Here is a 21,170-nt window from a genome sequence, read left to right on the forward strand (position 1 = left end):
ACGAATTGGAATACTACCCCCTCGCCAGTTCTGGCGACGGGGGTAGCATTCCACCCTTCTAGAGGGATAAGACATGTTACTTTACTGAAACGCGGTTGATTTAAAATGAGCCTCAGATCCACAAAATGGATGCCCCTGCCACAGACACGGGTCTGGCCTCCTGCTGCTGACCGAAACTCAGCATATGGTGGCCTGGACAAAGGGTTTCCTGTCGCAGGGCGGTGTCAAACCCCCCCAGACAGGAGATAGTGGATTGTAGTAGGGAGGTTTCAAAGAAACCAGACACTGCCTGGGGAGCACAAGGCTGCCCCTTGCATAATCCGGCCAAACCGGTTCTGGGGCCTCCCAGCCCCTGTCCCAGCGCGGCCTGGATCAAAGGAAAGGGGTGTAACCACCCCCTTCCTGGGTCCCACCCATAGGAGGGGACCTAGCAGGATGTCCAGCCCACCAGATTCGAATAAGAGTGGGAGCAGTGCCAATGCAACTCAGATCATCCTGAAGAAACATAAGAAACGAATTCTGGACCCTTCGACTTTCTACTCAACGCAGAAGACTGAAGAATCTCCCTTGTGGTCAAGGAGTGACCACCCTGTGCAAACAGGCAACATCCAGCCCTCGACCCTTGCTTTGTTGCAGTTCCCGCCGGAACTCGAGCGACAGAGATAGACGAGATCAAGCTTGCCTGCCTTCTCCCTGCCCGATCCACAGTCCCTGCAGAGCTGAGACCAGTGGAGGCGACCGGAAGCGTGGGGCACGCCATCTTGAAAAGGCCACGAGACGCTGACCGTGCAGCCCACGAGTGATCCTCGAAGCTGTGCACCGGGGTTTGAGAAGCCCCCACCCCGAGCTACACTTGCACCCAAGCTCACCCCTCCACACTCGACGAGTGCTGCGTGGGGCCCTTCTGCTTGTTTTGGCTCGACGCGTTGGCCCGGTCACTTGCCAGCTGGCTTGTGGCCCCTGTGCCGACGAAACTTGAAATGCGACTTGCTTTTCTGGTTGCTCCAGATCTGCACCAGCTCCTGTGAAAAGGAGCCCCAACTCTGACCGTCCTGGTTCGAGTGATAAGCAATCTCCCGGTTCCGCGTGGATTGCTTTTGCCAAGTGCTGTTTGCTGCAATCTTGAAGCCGACGGTGCTGACGGCGAGAGCCTACGTGGGACAGATCGTGACCTGCTCCTGGACGTCGCAGATGCCCCAGAGCCCACGTGACAGCGGAGAGAAGCCTATCGACAACCACCTGATTGCGCCCGACATTGCCTGGTTCCGTCCTAGTTCCACCCTGGTCACTGCTGAGTGACCCAGACTCTGTCCCCTCTGCTTTCAGGTACTTTTCTACTTCGATCCACCCTTGGATCGCACCGGACACTTCTGCTTCACATCGCCTGCAGCTGCAACAGCTTCAAGCACCAAGAGCCTGCGTGTCAAAACCCGACGCCACTTCGACCCTGTGCACCCACGGCCTGTGGGTGAGGTAACATTGCAACGCCGGTGTACATACACTGGTACACACCTCTAGGGTCTGTGTCTAAAGTTTTGTTCCTCTAGGTTCAGCGGAAGTATCTTTTAATTCACTTTATCCAACTTTTACGCACCATTGACATTGCATTGGTGCGAGCCGCACTTTCCGTGCTGCACCCGTCTCCTGTGGGCTACTCCCGACTTCAGCATTGCTAGTCCTGACTGCTCCCAGCGAATCTCTAGGCCCTAGGCCTAACCACTGTTCGAGAAGTGTTACTTATACCACTTTTTTTAGTATATGGTCTGAGTGGCCACCCGCCCTCATCCATAATTGTGCAACTTTATATGTTTTACTGTGCTTTTGATTTAACGCTTGTGCCCCTTTCCTCATAAAGAGTACTGGGGAGTAATTTAGAAATAAATACATATATTTTTATAATATATACTTGTGTGGTGTCCTTTCATTTGATTACAGTATTGTATGTGGTAAAACAGCTCGCTTAACACGACCTCTTAAGTTAAGCCTTTAAGGCTGCTTAGTCCATGCTACCACTAGGATAGCTTGTCTAACAAGGTTGACTTACAACCTGACATCTTTGGGGTTTGTTTGGACTGATACCAAGTGGTTCCAGAATTGGAAACACTACATATCAGGCCAACTTCTCACATTGGTGTGCAGCGGTGCGGATTTGAGCTTGCTGTTTGTTTTACCATTGCAATCTTTACATCAAATTGAAAGATCACATCAAGTACCTTAGGTACATATAAATCAAAAGCTTAGCATATTAAGTTCTACTGAACTTAGTAGTTGTAGATTAAAGGGATTAGCACACCCTGACTACAACTCACTAGCAAGGTACAGTAGGAAAACACATAGTGTAGGTAAGTGCATCACTTACACCTCACTAGCAGTCATGTCTGATACAGGTAGAGCCTCAGGCTCTGCTCCTGTAATAGTTGATCCTATAGGGACAACATCCAGATATGACAACCTTAGCCACAAAGACCTGAGTGCCTTGTGCACAGCCAGGGGGCTAAAAAAGGGCAGAGGCCCTACCATTCCTTCCCTAGTAGCTCTCCTAGAAAAGGATGACTTAGATAAGGTGAGTCAGGCTCCCTTAGAATCAAGTGAAGGGATACACTCCCCTGAGAATGAGAATCTTCCAGAAGATGAAGAAGAGGAGGAGGAAGAGGAAGAGGAAGGCTCAGATTTAGAAGAGCCTGAAGATCAGGATCAGAGGGGAAACCAGGTATAGGTTGCCAGGCTTAACCAGGCCAACCTGGACCTACATGAGAATGGAGAGGGTCAGCACCACTCCAGATCTCATAACCAAATTCTCCCAGGTAACAGGAGGGTGAGATCTCAATCAAGGGACTCTCATCTTTCTAGTGCCTCAAGAGAATCTCAAAGAGGGATGACTCCCTCCCAGAGGAAAGAGCATAGGGCCAGAATGAGGGCTGTCCAACTCCAGATAGAGAGGTAAGAGGTAGCCTTGGCTCAAGCTAAACTTGCTTTAGCAAGAGAAAGAAAATTGTGTGGCTTAGATGCCACTGGTGGCAGCAAAGTTCCTAAAGAGAAACCCAGGTCCTATGATAGTAGAAACCTGACAAAGATTGTGCCCCCCTATCAGGAAGGAGATGACATCCACAAATGGATGACTGCTCTGGAGAGAGCCTGCATGGTACAGCAGGTTCCTGAGGAACAGTGGGCAGCAATCTTATGGTACTCCTTTTCAGAGAAAGGGAGAGATAGGCTCCTCACTGTCAGACATGAGGATGCCAGCAATTACAAAGTCCTGAAGAATGTCCTAATAGATGGGTTTGGCTTAACCACTGAACAGTACAGGTTAAAGTTCAGAGACACCCAGAAGACACAGACTCAGGACTGGACTGATTTTGTTGATTGTGCAACTAAGGCTCTGGAGGGTTGGCTAAATGGCAGCAAAGTACATGACTTCACAGGATTGTATAATTTGATTATGAGGGAGCAGATCCTAAGTAATTGTCAGAACCAGCTCTTACACCAGCACCTGGTGGACTCAGATTTGACCTCTCCCCAAGAATTGGGAAAGAGGGCAGATAAGTGGGTCAGAACCAGGATTAGGCCTAAGAATCAGGACAATAACCAGAAGAAGGAGTCTACCAAGCCTCAAGATAAGGGTGGGGATAAAAGTAAAGAAAACACTTCCCCAGGGCCCCAAAACTCCAAGAAGGGGGGTGGGTCCCAAGACACTTCATCAACTGAGAAAAAGCCTTATTGTCATGCCTGTAAACAGGTTGGGCATTACAAAACAGACAGCTGTTGTCCCAAGAATGGCAATAAAGAAAACATACCTCCAAAGCCAGCTCCAACACCTCCTGTTACTGTCAGCAGTAATCCCCCAGGAAGTGGGAACACACCCAGGAATCTGGGTGGGTTTACTTTTGGAGCCCAAGGGGACCCTGGCCTATCCAGGTCCCCATCCCCAAATGATCTTGTGTATGAGACTGGCATGGCGTTTGCCAACTTCTCTGTTTGCCCAAATACCTTGAGCAGATATAGACAAGAACCCATCATCAATGGTTTGAAAGTTGAAGCTTTTAGAGACACAGGGGCTAGCATCACCATGGTGGCTGACTGTATAGTCCCCTCTAAGCAACTTTTACCAGGTGCCACATACCAGGTAACAAACATTGATGGTATCCAAACAAATCATCCCATGGCAGTAGTAAGTCTCAGCTGGGGAGGTGTCACTGGCCCAAAGAGAGTGGCAGTGTCACCAAACTTGCCTGTAGACTGTCTACTGGGTAATGATTTGGAAATCTCAGCCTGGGCTGGGGTTGAACAAGAAATCCATTCTAGAATGGTAAATTCCAATGGAAAGGTTAGTGGGGCTGTACTGGCTATAGCCCCAATTCAAGATGTCCTTCCTGAAAAGGTTGGTAGGGCTGAGCAACTCTCTGCCCCATCTTTACCAGAAGCTCTTCCAAAACAGAGTAGCAAAGCTGTTAGGATAACAGCAGAAACCCAAACGGAGTCTCCTCCTGAAAAGGTTGGTGGGGCTGTGATGGCCACAGCCCAAACTCAAACAGATATGTGTGTGGTGAAGCCTGAAATGATGGATCACTCCACCCAAACTGAGAGCATGGAGGAGGAAGAGAAATCTCCCCCTCACCAGACATTAGGACAGGATCAGCCTCCTCAGGGAACTGATCTTACCCCTGATGAAGGAACTGCCCCAGAGGTTGTTAGGCCTGGCCTGACAGAGCCTCTGATGGCAGTGGACCCTTCTCAGGTGGGACCCAGTCTGGAGCAGGTAACCTGCCCCTCTCTACCTTGCCTCAGTCAGCCCAGGGCTGCAGAGGACAAGAAGGACAATGAGACCCAGAGGGCCCCCTGTCAAATAAAGCACCCCCATCAACAGATTAGGGGCACCAAAACTAGTAGGCCTAGTAAGGTGAAAACTTTAAAAACTCCTGAGGGAGCCCCCTTAAAAACAGTTAGGGACCTCCCACAGATGGATTCTGTTGGGCACAGCCAAACCTGGGACCCAAAGGGCCCAAACCTGAACTGTCCCTCCAGCAAGCCAAACAGAGGGACCCAGCCTCCAGCTTTAGGTAGCCAGAGGTTGACCCTGAGAGCTCAGTGCCACTCAGTTGAAGAAAGAAAGTCCCACATGGTGGAAGATAATTGGAGGAAGTTGAGCCCAAAATTAGTGGAGTCTCACTTCAATACTCCATATCCAAACCAGCCGTTAACTTTGCATAAACACACCCAAGGTAGTGATTCCCTATGGTGGAGACCCTCTAATACCCCTAGGGTGAGGGACTGCTTAGTGGACCATGAGACAGGGGGTACCCATGCTAGTGCAGGTACTTCTTTATATGGCCACTCAGGCAATAAAGGCTTACCTGGCCAAGGATAGCCTTATCTCCTTTCGTTTGGGGGGGGGGGTTATGTAGGAAGGTGGCTACCTGACTATGGTTACCCCAGATTTTTTGCCTTGTGTTTAGCTGGTTTTCGACTTAGTTGGCCTGGTTCCCTGCTAATCAGGGCCCCAGGCTATCTGCTCTCTCTGTAAAATGGATTCCATGTACCCTAGGTGCATAACTAGATTGGCTTGGGTCACCTTATCAGCCCCTGTACAGAGCACTATAGGTGCCCAGGGCATAGATGCATCCAAGGCCTACCAGGGGCTGCAGCATATCTTTTGCCACCCCTGGCTGGCTATCTAAATTGACACAACTGGCTGATCACTCAGCTGGGGCAAGGTGGTGTAATCACCCCTTGCTTAGATATAGTATGCCTATATCTAAACCTATATCTGGACACATATATAGCCTGTAAGCCACTCCTATGGAAGGCCTCATCAATCCTGGAGGCAGAGTGCGTGGTTTCATGTGAGATGGAGCTCTGGCATGAGCTGAGCCTGTCTGCAGCTGTCGGGAACAACTCCCTAAGCTGATCCGGGATAATGCCATACCATATACTCTTAAGCGCCTTATAATCCTCGCGGTTATATAGCAACTTTGGTTTGGCTTTATCAAAACATGTCGTGTAAGGTGTCATACGAATTGGAATACTACCCCCTCGCCAGTTCTGGCGACGGGGGTAGCATTCCACCCTTCTAGAGGGATAAGACATGTTACTTTACTGAAACGCGGTTGATTTAAAATGAGCCTCAGATCCACAAAATGGATGCCCCTGCCACAGACACGGGTCTGGCCTCCTGCTGCTGACCGAAACTCAGCATATGGCCGCCTGGACAAAGGGTTTCCTGTCGCAGGGCGGTGTCAAACCCCCCCAGACAGGAGATAGTGGATTGTAGTAGGGAGGTTTCAAAGAAACCAGACACTGCCTGGGGAGCACAAGGCTGCCCCTTGCATAATCCGGCCAAACCGGTTCTGGGGCCTCCCAGCCCCTGTCCCAGCGCGGCCTGGATCAAAGGAAAGGGGTGTAACCACCCCCTTCCTGGGTCCCACCCATAGGAGGGGACCTAGCAGGATGTCCAGCCCACCAGATTCGAATAAGAGTGGGAGCAGTGCCAATGCAACTCAGATCATCCTGAAGAAACATAAGAAACGAATTCTGGACCCTTCGACTTTCTACTCAACGCAGAAGACTGAAGAATCTCCCTTGTGGTCAAGGAGTGACCACCCTGTGCAAACAGGCAACATCCAGCCCTCGACCCTTGCTTTGTTGCAGTTCCCGCCGGAACTCGAGCGACAGAGATAGACGAGATCAAGCTTGCCTGCCTTCTCCCTGCCCGAGCCACAGTCCCTGCAGAGCTGAGACCAGTGGAGGCGACCGGAAGCGTGGGGCACGCCATCTTGAAAAGGCCACGAGACGCTGACCGTGCAGCCCACGAGTGATCCTCGAAGCTGTGCACCGGGGTTTGAGAAGCCCCCACCCCGAGCTACACTTGCACCCAAGCTCACCCCTCCACACTCGACGAGTACTGCGTGGGGCCCTTCTGCTTGTTTTGGCTCGACGCGTTAGCCCGGTCACTTGCCAGCTGGCTTGTGGCCCCTGTGCCGACGAAACTTGAAATGCGACTTGCTTTTCTGGTTGCTCCAGATCTGCACCAGCTCCTGTGAAAAGGAGCCCCCACTCTGACCCTCCTGGTTCGAGTGATAAGCAATCTCCCGGTTCCACGTGGATTGCTTTTGCCAAGTGCTGTTTGCTGCAATCTTGAAGCCGATGGTGCTGACGGCGAGAGCCTACGTGGGACAGATCGTGACCTGCTCCTGGACGTCGCAGATGCCCCAGAGCCCACGTGACAGCGGAGAGAAGCCTATCGACAACCACCTGATTGCGCCCGACATTGCCTGGTTCCGTCCTGGTTCCACCCTGGTCACTGCTGAGTGACCCAGACTCTGTCCCCTCTGCTTTCAGGTACTTTACTACTTCGATCCACCCTTGGATCGCACCGGACACTTCTGCTTCACATCGCCTGCAGCTGCAACAGCTTCAAGCACCAAGAGCCTGCATGTCAAAACCCGACGCCACTTCGACCCTGTGCACCCACGGCCTGTGGGTGAGGTAACATTGCAACGCCGGTGTACATACACTGGTACACACCTCTAGGGTCTGTGTCTAAAGTTTTGTTCCTCTAGGTTCAGCGGAAGTATCTTTTAATTCACTTTATCCAACTTTTACGCACCATTGACATTGCATTGGTGCGAGCCGCACTTTCCGTGCTGCACCCGTCTCCTGTGGGCTACTTCCGACTTCAGCATTGCTAGTCCTGACTGCTCCCAGCGAATCTCTAGGCCCTAGGCCTAACCACTGTTCGAGAAGTGTTACTTATACCACTTTTTTTAGTATATGGTCTGAGTGGCCACCCGCCCTCATCCATAATTGTGCAACTTTATATGTTTTACTGTGCTTTTGATTTAACGCTTGTGCCCCTTTCCTCATAAAGAGTACTGGGGAGTAATTTAGAAATAAATACATATATTTTTATAATATATACTTGTGTGGTGTCCTTTCATTTGATTACAGTATTGTATGTGGTAAAACAGCTCGCTTAACACGACCTCTTAAGTTAAGCCTTTAAGGCTGCTTAGTCCATGCTACCACTAGGATAGCTTGTCTAACAAGGTTGACTTACAACCTGACATCTTTGGGGTTTGTTTGGACTGATACCAAGTGGTTCCAGAATTGGAAACACTACATATCAGGCCAACTTCTCACACAGGCCCCTAGAGTTATTCTTCCACTCTGCACCTGGCAGTACCTGGCGCACCCTCATCAGAGATCTCTGGCCTTGGCAGTACCCGACACACCCTCACCAGGACTCCCTGGCTAAGGCAGTACTTGGCAAACCCTAGTCAGGGCTCCCGGCCATGGAAGTACCTGGCAAACCGTCAGAGGTCCCTGGCCATGGCAGTACCTGGCACACCCTCGCCAAGGCTCCCTGGACGGAGCAGTACCTGGCACACCCTCGCCATGGCAGTACCTGGCAAACAGTCGTCCTGGCTCCCTGGCCATGGTAGTACCTGGCACACCCTCGCCAGGGTTCCCTGGCCGAGCCTCCCCAAGCCCCCCGCCCCACCACCCCTAGCCGAAGCCTCACCTGGGTGATCATGGAGGCGCTGACCGCCACGCTGCCCTCCTTGGACTGCAGCTGGCGGTGAGAAAGGTTGAGGCCGTCCCCGGAGGCGCTCACCATGTTCACGGTGTTCCCGTGGACCACGCTGAAGTAGGTCAGGTTCTTGTCCAGGATGGGCAGCACGCTCAGGTTGTTGTACAGCGCAGAGGCGCTGCTCTTGATCTGGATACTCTTGTCCTTGCGGTACATCTTGGGATCAAACTGCAAGAAACAAACAAGCCATTCACTTCTACCAAGAGCCCCAGGCGCCTGGGCACCCCACCCCCCCACAAAAGAGTCTCACAATCTCAAAGGCCACAGCCACGAAGACCACTGCCACAAAGATCACAGCCGCAAAGATTACAGACACAGCCGCAAAGATCACAGACACAGCCGCAAAGATCACAGACACATCCCCAAAGATCACAGTCACAAAGATCACAGCCACAAAGATCACAGCCACAAAGATCACAGCCACAAAGATCACAGCTACAAAGATCACAGCTACAAAGATCACAACCACAAAGGTCACAGCCACAGCTACAAAGACCACAGCCACAAAGACCACAGCCACAAAGATCACAGCCACACAGCCGCAAAGATCACAGACACAGCCGCAAGGATCACAGCCACACAGCTGCAAAGATCACAGCCACACAGCTGCAAATATCACAGCCACACAGCTGCAAAGATCACAGCCACACAGCTGCAAAGATCACAGCCACACAGCTGCAAAGATCACAGCCACACAGCTGCAAAGATCACAGCCACACAGCTGCAAAGATCACAGCCACGCAGCTGCAAAGATCACAGCCACACAGCTGCAAAGATCACAGCCACACAGCTGCAAAGATCACAGCTACACAGCCGCAAAGATCACAGCCGCAAAGATCACAGCCGCAAAGATCACAGCCGCAAAGATCACAGCCGCAAAGATCACAGCCACAAAGATCACAGCCTCAAAGATCACAGCCTCAAAGATCACAGCCTCAAAGATCACAGCCACGAAGATCACAGCCACGAAGATCACAGCCACGAAGATCACAGCCACAAAGATCACATCCACAAATATCACAGCCACAAATATCACAGCCACAAATATCACAGCCACAAATATCACAGCCACAAATATCACAGCCACAAAGATCACAGCCACACAGCCGCAAAGCTCACAGCCACAAAGATCACAGTCACAAAAACCACAGCCACAAAGATCACAGCCACACAGCTGCAAAGATCACAGCCACACAGCTGCAAAGATCACAGCCACACAGCTGCAAAGATCACAGCCACACAGCTGCAAAGATCACAGCCACACAGCTGCAAAGATCACAGCCACACAGCTGCAAAGATCACAGCCACACAGCTGCAAAGATCACAGCCACACAGCTGCAAAGATCACAGCCACACAGCTGCAAAGATCACAGCCACACAGCTGCAAAGATCACAGCCACACAGCTGCAAAGATCACAGCCACACAGCTGCAAAGATCACAGCCACGCAGCTGCAAAGATCACAGCCACGCAGCTGCAAAGATCACAGCCACGCAGCTGCAAAGATCACAGCCACGCAGCTGCAAAGATCACAGCCACACAGCTGCAGAGATCACAGCCACACAGCTGCAAAGATCACAGCTACACAGCCGCAAAGATCACAGCCACAAAGATCACAGCCGCAAAGATCACAGCCGCAAAGATCACAGCCGCAAAGATCACAGCCGCAAAGATCACAGCCGCAAAGATCACAGCCGCAAAGATCACAGCCACAAAGATCACAGCCACAAAGATCACAGCCACAACACAAAGATCACAGCCACAACACAAAGATCACAGCCACACAGCTGCAAAGATCACAGCCACACTGCCTCAAACATCACAGCCACAAAGATCACAGCCAAAAACACCACAGCCACAAAGACCACAGCTGCAAAGATCACAACCACACAGCCTCAAAGACTACAGCCACGAAGACCACAGCCACAAAGACCACAGCCACAAAGACCACAGCCACAAAGACCACAGCCACAAAGACCACAGCCACAAAGACCACAGCCACAAAGACCACAGCCACAAAGACCACAGCCACAAAGACCACAGCCACAAAGACCACAGCCACAAAGACCACAGCCACAAAGACCACAGCCACAAAGACCACAGCCACAAAGACCACAGCCACAAAGACCATAGCCACAAAGACCACAGCCACAAAGACCACAGCCACAAAGACCACAGCCACAAAGACCACAGCCACAAAGACCACAGCCACAAAGACCACAGCCACAAAGACCACAGCCACAAAGACCACATCCACACAGCCGCAAAGATCACAGCCACATAGCCTCAAAGATCACAGCCTCAAAGATCACAGCCACAAAGACCACAGCCACAAAGACCACAGCCACAAAGACCACAGCCACAAAGACCACAGCCACAAAGACCACAGCCACAAAGACCACAGCCACAAAGACCACATCCACACAGCCGCAAAGATCACAGCCACACAGCCTCAAAGATCACAGCCACAAAGACCACAGCCACAAACACCACAGCCACAAACACCACAGCCACAAACACCACAGCCACAAACACCACAGCCACAAACACCACAGCCACAAACACCACAGCCACAAACACCACAGCCACAAACACCACAGCCACAAACACCACAGCCACAAACACCACAGCCACAAAGACCAAAGCCACAAAGACCACTGCCACAAACACCACTGCCACAAAGACCACAGCCACAAAGACCACAGCCACAAAGACCACATCCACAAAGACCACATCCACACAGCCGCAAAGATCACAGCCACATAGCCTCAAAGATCACGGCCTCAAAGATCACAGCCTCAAAGATCACAGCCTCAAAGATAACAGCCTCAAAGACCACAGCCACAAAGACCACAGCCACAAACACCACAGCCACAAACACCACAGCCACAAAGACCACAGCCACAAACACCACAGCCACAAACACCACAGCCACAAACACCACTGCCACAAACACCACTGCCACACAGATCACAGCCACACAGATCACAGCCACACAGCAGCAAAGACCACAGCCACAAAGACCACAGCCACAAAGACCAAAGCCACAAAGACCACAGCCACGAAGACCACTACCACGAAGACCACATCCACAAAGACCACATCCACACAGCCGCAAAGATCACAGCCACACAGCCTCAAAGATCACAGCCTCAAAGATCACAGCCACAAAGACCACAGCCACAAAGACCACAGCCACAAAGACCACAGCCACAAAGACCACAGCCACAAAGACCACAGCCAAAAAGACCACAGCCAAAAAGACCACAGCCAAAAAGACCACAGCCACAAAGACCACAGCCACAAAGACCACAGCCACAAAGACCACAGCCACAAAGACCACAGCCACAAAGACCACAGCCACAAAGACCACAGCCACAAAGACCACTGCCACGCAGATCACAGCCACACAGCTGCAAAGACCACAGCCACGAAGACCACAGCCACAAAGACCACAGCCACAAAGACCACAGCCACAAAGACCACAGCCACAAAGACCACAGCCACAAAGACCACAGCCACAAAGACCACAGCCACAAAGACCACAGCCACAAAGACCACAGCCACAAAGACCACAGCCACAAAGACCACTGCCACGCAGATCACAGCCACACAGCCACGAAGACCACAGCCACAAAGACCACAGCCACAAAGACCACAGCCACAAAGACCACAGCCACAAAGACCACAGCCACAAAGACCACAGCCACAAAGACCACAGCCACAAAGACCACAGCCACAAAGACCACAGCCACACAGCCGCAAAGATCACAGCCACATAGTCTCAAAGATCACAGCCTCAAAGATCACAGCCACAAAGACCACAGCCACAAAGACCACAGCCACAAAGACCACAGCCACAAAGACCACAGCCACAAAGACCACAGCCACAAAGACCACAGCCACAAAGACCACAGCCACAAAGACCACAGCCACAAAGACCACAGCCACAAAGACCACTGCCACAAACACCACTGCCACAAACACCACTGCCACAAACACCACTGCCACAAACACCACTGCCACAAACACCACTGCCACACAGATCACAGCCACACAGCCGCAAAGACCACAGCCACGAAGACCACAGCCACGAAGACCACAGCCACGAAGACCACAGCCACACAGCCGCAAAGATCACAGCCACACAGTCTCAAAGACCACAGCCACAAAGACCACAGCCACAAAGACCACAGCCACAAAGACCACAGCCACAAAGACCACAGCCACAAAGACCACAGCCACAAAGACCACAGCCACAAAGACCACAGCCACAAAGACCACAGCCAAAAAGACCACAGCCAAAAAGACCACAGCCAAAAAGACCACAGCCACAAAGTCCACAGCCACAAAGTCCACAGCCACAAAGTCCACAGCCACAAAGACCACAGCCACAAAGACCACAGCCACAAAGATCACAGCCACAAAGATCACAGCCGAAAGATCACAGCCACACAGCTGCAAAAATCACAGCCACACAGCCACAAAGACCACAGCCACAAAGACCACAGCCACAAAGACCACAGCCACAAAGACCACAGCCACAAAGACCACAGCCACAAAGACCACATCCGCAAAGATCACAGCCACATAGCCTCAAAGATCACAGCCTCAAAGATCACAGCCTCAAAGATCACAGCCTCAAAGATCACAGCCTCAAAGACCACAGCCACAAACACCACAGCCACAAACACCACAGCCACAAACACCACAGCCACAAAAACCACAGCCACAAACACCACAGCCACAAACACCACAGCCACAAACACCACCGCCACAAACACCACAGCCACTAACACCACTGCCACAAACACCACTGCCACAAACACCACTGCCACAAACACCACTGCCACAAACACCACTGCCACAAACACCACTGCCACAAACACCACTGCCACAAACACCACTGCCACAAACACCACTGCCACAAACACCACTGCCACAAACACCACTGCCACAAACACCACTGCCACACAGATCACAGCCACACAGCCACAAAGACCACAGCCACAAACACCACAGCCACAAACACCACATCCACAAACACCACATCCACACAGCCGCAAAGATCACAGCCTCAAAGATCACAGCCACGAAGACCACAGCCACAAAGACCACAGCCACAAAGACCACAGCCACAAAGACCACAGCCACAAAGACCACAGCCACAAAGACCACAGCCACAAAGACCACAGCCACAAAGACCACAGCCACAAAGACCACAGCCACAAAGACCACAGCCACAAAGACCACAGCCACAAAGACCACAGCCACAAAGACCACAGCCACAAAGACCACATCCACAAAGACCACATCCACACAGCCGCAAAGATCACAGCCACACAGCCTCAAAGATCACAGCCACAAAGACCACATCCACAAAGACCACATCCACACAGCCGCAAAGATCACAGCCACACAGCCTCAAAGATCACAGCCACAAAGACCACAGCCACAAAGACCACAGCCACAAAGACCACAGCCAAAAAGACCACAGCCAAAAAGACCACAGCCAAAAAGACCACAGCCACAAAGACCACAGCCACAAAGACCACAGCCACAAAGACCACAGCCACAAACCACAGCCACAAACCACAGCCACAAACACCACATCCACAAACACCACATCCACAAACACCACATCCACACAGCCGCAAAGATCACAGCCTCAAAGATCACAGCCACAAAGACCACAGCCACAAAGACCACAGCCACAAAGACCACAGCCACAAAGACCACAGCCACAAAGACCACATCCACAAAGACCACATCCACAAAGACCACATCCACAAAGACCACATCCACACAGCCGCAAAGATCACAGCCACACAGCCTCAAAGATCACAGCCACAAAGACCACAGCCACAAAGACCACAGCCACAAAGACCACAGCCACAAAGACCACAGCCACAAAGACCACAGCCACAAAGACCACAGCCACAAAGACCACAGCCACAAAGACCACAGCCACAAATATCACAGCCACAAAGATCACAGCCGAAAGATCACAGCCACACAGCTGCAAAAATCACAGCCACACAGCCGCAAAGACCACAGCCACAAAGACCACAGCCACAAAGACCACAGCCACAAAGACCACAGCCACAAAGACCACAGCCACAAAGACCACAGCCACAAAGACCACAGCCAAAAAGACCACAGCCACAAAGTCCACAGCCACAAAGTCCACAGCCACAAAGTCCACAGCCACAAATATCACAGCCACAAAGATCACAGCCGAAAGATCACAGCCACACAGCTGCAAAAATCACAGCCACACAGCCGCAAAGACCACAGCCGCAAAGACCACAGCCGCAAGGACCACAGCCACAAAGACCACAGCCACAAAGACCAAAGCCACAAAGACCACTGCCACAAACACCACTGCCACAAAGACCACAGCCACAAAGACCACAGCCACAAAGACCACAGCCACAAAGACCACAGCCACAAAGACCACAGCCACAAAGACCACATCCACAAAGACCACATCCACAAAGACCACATCCACACAGCCGCAAAGATCACAGCCACATAGCCTCAAAGATCACGGCCTCAAAGATCACAGCCTCAAAGATCACAGCCTCAAAGACCACAGCCACAAAGACCACAGCCACAAAGACCACAGCCACAAAGACCACAGCCACAAACACCACAGCCACAAACACCACAGCCACAAACACCACTGCCACAAACACCACTGCCACAAACACCACTGCCACAAACACCACTGCCACACAGATCACAGCCACACAGCCGCAAAGACCACAGCCACGAAGACCACTACCACGAAGACCACATCCACAAAGACCACATCCACAAAGACCACAGCCACAAAGACCACAGCCACAAAGACCACAGCCACAAAGACCACAGCCACAAAGACCACAGCCACAAAGACCACAGCCAAAAAGACCACAGCCAAAAAGACCACAGCCACAAAGACCACAGCCACAAAGACCACAGCCACAAAGACCACTGCCACGCAGATCACAGCCACACAGCTGCAAAGACCACAGCCACGAAGACCACAGCCACAAAGACCACAGCCACAAAGACCACAGCCACAAAGACCACAGCCACAAAGACCACAGCCACAAAGACCACAGCCACAAAGACCACAGCCACAAAGACCACTGCCACGCAGATCACAGCCACACAGCTGCAAAGACCACAGCCACGAAGACCACAGCCACAAAGACCACAGCCACAAAGACCACAGCCACAAAGACCACAGCCACAAAGACCACAGCCACAAAGACCACAGCCACACAGCCGCAAAGATCACAGCCACATAGCCTCAAAGATCACAGCCTCAAAGATCACAGCCACAAAGACCACAGCCACAAAGACCACAGCCACAAAGACCACAGCCACAAAGACCACAGCCACAAAGACCACAGCCACAAAGACCACAGCCACAAAGACCACAGCCACAAAGACCACAGCCACAAAGACCACAACCAAAAAGACCACAACCACAAAGACCACAACCACAAAGACCACAGCCACAAAGACCACAGCCACAAAGACCACTGCCACAAAGACCACAGCCACAAAGACCACAGCCACAAAGACCACAGCCACAAAGACCACAGCCCCAAAGACCACAGCCACAAACACCACAGCCACAAAGACCACAGCCACAAAGACCACAGCCACAAAGACCACAGCCACAAAGACCACAGCCACACAGCCGCAAAGATCACAGCCACATAGTCTCAAAGATCACAGCCTCAAAGATCACAGCCACAAAGACCACAGCCACAAAGACCACAGCCACAAAGACCACAGCCACAAAGACCACAGCCACAAAGACCACAACCACAAAGACCACAACCACAAAGACCACAGCCACAAAGACCACAGCCACAAAGACCACAGCCACAAAGACCACAGCCACAAAGACCACAGCCACAAAGACCACAGCCACAAAGACCACAGCCACAAAGACCACTGCCACAAACACCACTGCCACAAACACCACTGCCACAAACACCACTGCCACACAGATCACAGCCACACAGATCACAGCCACACAGCCGCAAAGACCACAGCCACGAAGACCACAGCCACGAAGACCACAGCCACGAAGACCACAGCCACAAAGCCGCAAAGATCACAGCCACACAGTCTCAAAGACCACAGCCACAAAGACCACAGCCACAAAGACCACAGCCACAAAGACCACAGCCACAAAGACCACAGCCACAAAGACCACAGCCACAAAGACCACAGCCACAAAGACCACAGCCACAAAGACCACAGCCACAAAGTCCACAGCCACAAAGTCCACAGCCACAAAGTCCACAACCACAAAGACCACAGCCACAAAGACCACAGCCACAAAGATCACAGCCACAAAGATCACAGCCGAAAGATCACAGCCACACAGCTGCAAAAATCACAGCCACACAGCCACAAAGACCACAGCCACAAAGACCACAGCCACAAAGACCACAGCCACAAAGACCACAGCCACAAAGACCACAGCCACAAAGACCACATCCGCAAAGATCACAGCCACATAGCCTCAAAGATCACAGCCTCAAAGATCACAGCCTCAAAGATCACAGCCTCAAAGACCACAGCCTCAAAGACCACAGCCACAAACACCACAGCCACAAACACCACAGCCACAAACACCACAGCCACAAACACCACAGCCACAAACACCACAGCCACAAACACCACCGCCACAAACACCACAGCCACAAACACCACAGCCACAAACACCACTGCCACAAACACCACTGCCACAAACACCACTGCCACAAACACCACTGCCACAAACACCACTGCCACACAGATCACAGCCACAAAGACCACAGCCACAAAGACCACAGCCACAAAGACCACAGCCACAAAGACCACAGCCACAAAGACCACAGCCACAAAGACCACAGCCACAAAGACCACAGCCACAAAGACCACATCCACAAAGACCACATCCACACAGCCGCAAAGATCACAGCCACACAGCCTCAAAGATCACAGCCACAAAGACCACATCCACAAAGACCACATCCACACAGCCGCAAAGATCACAGCCACACAGCCTCAAAGATCACAGCCACAAAGACCACAGCCACAAAGACCACAGCCACAAAGACCACAGCCAAAAAGACCACAGCCAAAAAGACCACAGCCACAAAGACCACAGCCACAAAGACCACAGCCACAAACCACAGCCACAAACACCACATCCACAAACACCACATCCACAAACACCACATCCACAAACACAACATCCACACAGCCGCAAAGATCACAGCCTCAAAGATCACAGCCACAAAGACCACAGCCACAAAGACCACAGCCACAAAGACCACATCCACAAAGACCACATCCACAAAGACCACATCCACAAAGACCACATCCACACAGCCGCAAAGATCACAGCCACACAGCCTCAAAGATCACAGCCACAAAGACCACAGCCACAAAGACCACAGCCACAAAGACCACAGCCACAAAGACCACAGCCACAAAGACCACAGCCACAAAGACCACAGCCACAAAGACCACAGCCACAAAGACCACAGCCACAAACACCACATCCACAAACACCACATCCACACAGCCGCAAAGATCACAGCCTCAAAGATCACAGCCACAAAGACCACAGCCACAAAGACCACAGCCACAAAGACCACAGCCACAAAGACCACAGCCACAAAGACCACAGCCACAAAGACCACAGCCACAAAGACCACAGCCACAAAGACCACAGCCACAAAGACCACAGCCACAAAGACCACAGCCACAAAGACCACAGCCACACAGCCGCAAAGATCACAGCCTCAAAGATCACAGCCACAAAGACCACAGCCACAAAGACCACAGCCACAAAGACCACAGCCACAAAGACCACAGCCACAAAGACCACAGCCACAAAGACCACAGCCACAAAGACCACTGCCACAAACACCACTGCCACAAACACCACTGCCACGCAGATCACAGCCACACAGCTGCAAAGACCACAGCCACGAAGACCACAGCCACAAAGACCACAGCCACAAAGACCACAGCCACAAAGACCACAGCCACAAAGACCACAGCCACAAAGACCACAGCCACAAAGACCACAGCCACAAAGACCACAGCCACAAAGACCACAGCCACAAAGACCACAGCCAAAAAGACCACAGCCAAAAAGACCACAGCCACAAAGTCCACAGCCACAAAGTCCACAGCCACAAAGACCACAGCCACAAAGACCACAGCCACAAATATCACAGCCACAAAGATCACAGCCGAAAGATCACAGCCACACAGCTGCAAAAATCACAGCCACACAGCCGCAAAGACCACAGCCACAAAGACCACAGCCACAAAGACCACAGCCACAAAGACCACAGCCACAAAGACCACAGCCACAAAGACCACAGCCAAAAAGACCACAGCCAAAAAGACCACAGCCACAAAGTCCACAGCCACAAAGTCCACAGCCACAAATATCACAGCCACAAAGATCACAGCCAAAAGATCACAGCCACACAGCTGCAAAAATCACAGCCACACAGCCGCAAAGACCACAGCCGCAAAGACCACAGCCGCAAAGACCACAGCCACAAAGACCACAGCCACAAAGACCACAGCCACAAAGACCACAGCCACAAAGACCACAGCCACAAAGACCACAGCCACAAAGTCCACAGCCACAAAGTCCACAGCCACAAAGTCCACAGCCACAAATATCACAGCCACAAAGATCACAGCCACAAAGATCACAGCCGAAAGATCACAGCCACACAGCTGCAAAAATCACAGCCACACAGCTGCAAAGATCACAGCCACACAGCTGCAAAGATCACAGCCACACAGCTGCAAAGATCACAGCCACACAGCTGCAAAGATCACAGCCTCAAAGATCACAGCCTCAAAGATCACAGCCTCAAAGATCACAGCCTCAAAGATCACAGCCACAAAGATCACGGCCACAAAGACCACAGCCACTAAGACCACAGCCACTAACACCACAGCCACTAAGACCACAGCCACAAAGACCACAGCCACAAAGACCACAGCCACAAAGACCACAGCCACAAAGACCACAGCCACAAAGACCACATCCACAAAGACCACATCCACACAGTCGCAAAGATCACAGCCACATAGCCTCAAAGATCACAGCCTCAAAGATCACAGCCACAAAGATCACAGCCACAAAGACCACAGCCACAAAGACCACAGCCACAAAGACCACAGCCACAAAGACCACAGCCACAAAGACCACAGCCACAAAGACCACAGCCACAAAGACCACAGCCACAAAGACCACATCCACAAAGACCACATCCACACAGCCGCAAAGATCACATCCACACAGCCGCAAAGATCACAGCCACATAGCCGCAAAGATCACAGCCTCAAAGATCACAGCCACAAAGACCACAGCCACAAAGACCACAGCCACAAAGACCACAGCCACAAAGACCACAGCCACAAAGACCACAGCCACAAAGACCACAGCCACAAAGACCACAGCCACAAAGACCACAGCCACAAAGACCACAGCCACAAAGACCACAGCCACAAAGACCACAGCCACAAAGACCACAGCCACAAAGACCACAGCCACAAAGACCACAGCCACAAAGACCACAGCCACAAAGACCACAGCCACAAAGACCACAGCCACAAACACCACAGCCACAAACACCACTGCCACAAACACCACTGCCACAAACACCACTGCCACAAACACCACTGCCACAAACACCACTGCCACACAGATCACAGCCACACAGCCGCAAAGACCACAGCCACGAAGACCACAGCCACGAAGACCACTACCACGAAGACCACAGCCACACAGCCGCAAAGATCACAGCCACACAGCCTCAAAGATCACAGCCTCAAAGATCACAGCCACAAAGACCTCAGCCACAAAGACCTCAGCCACAAAGACCTCAGCCACAAAGACCTCAGCCACAAAGACCTCAGCCACAAAGACCTCAGCCACAAAGACCTCAGCCACAAAGACCTCAGCCACAAAGACCACAGCCACAAAGACCACAGCCACAAAGACCACAGCCACAAAGACCACAGCCACAAAGACCACAGCCACAAAGACCACAGCCACAAAGACCACTGCCACAAAGACCACTGCCACGCAGATCACAGCCACACAGCTGCAAAGACCACAGCCTCAAAGATCACAGCCACAAAGACCTCAGCCACAAAGACCTCAGCCACAAAGACCTCAGCCACAAAGACCTCAGCCACAAAGACCACAGCCACAAAGACCACAGCCACAAAGACCACAGCCAAAAAGTCCACAGCCAAAAAGTCCACAGCCACAAAGTCCACAGCCACAAATATCACAGCCACAAAGATCACAGCCGAAAGATCACAGCCACACAGCTGCAAAAATCACAGCCACACAGCCACAAAGACCACAGCCGCAAAGACCACAGCCACAAAGACCACAGCCACAAAGACCACGCCACAAAGACCACAGCCACAAAGACCACAGCCACAAAGACCACAGCCACAAAGACCACAGCCAAAAAGACCACAGCCACAAAGACCACAGCCACAAAGACCACATCCACAAAGACCACATCCACAAAGAC

At 51.9% G+C, this 21,170-nt stretch overlaps 1 protein-coding gene across 2 annotated transcripts in view; it reads right to left on the minus strand.

Annotated features, from left to right (window-relative positions):
* Positions 1 to 21,170, minus strand: part of WDR54 (WD repeat domain 54) — a 135,698-nt gene that overhangs the window by 100,114 nt on the left and 14,414 nt on the right. For both annotated transcript variants that reach the window (XM_086964381.1, XM_086964382.1), the window contains exon 2: positions 8,519 to 8,755. In XM_086964381.1, the coding sequence (XP_086820507.1) occupies positions 8,519 to 8,743 (225 nt within the window). In that variant the 5' untranslated portion in view covers positions 8,744 to 8,755. The remainder of the gene's footprint in view (positions 1 to 8,518; positions 8,756 to 21,170) is intronic.

This window comes from Lissotriton vulgaris, chromosome 3_2 (genome assembly GCF_964263255.1).
Source record: "Lissotriton vulgaris chromosome 3_2, aLisVul1.2, whole genome shotgun sequence".
Classification (NCBI taxonomy): domain Eukaryota; kingdom Metazoa; phylum Chordata; class Amphibia; order Caudata; family Salamandridae; genus Lissotriton; species Lissotriton vulgaris.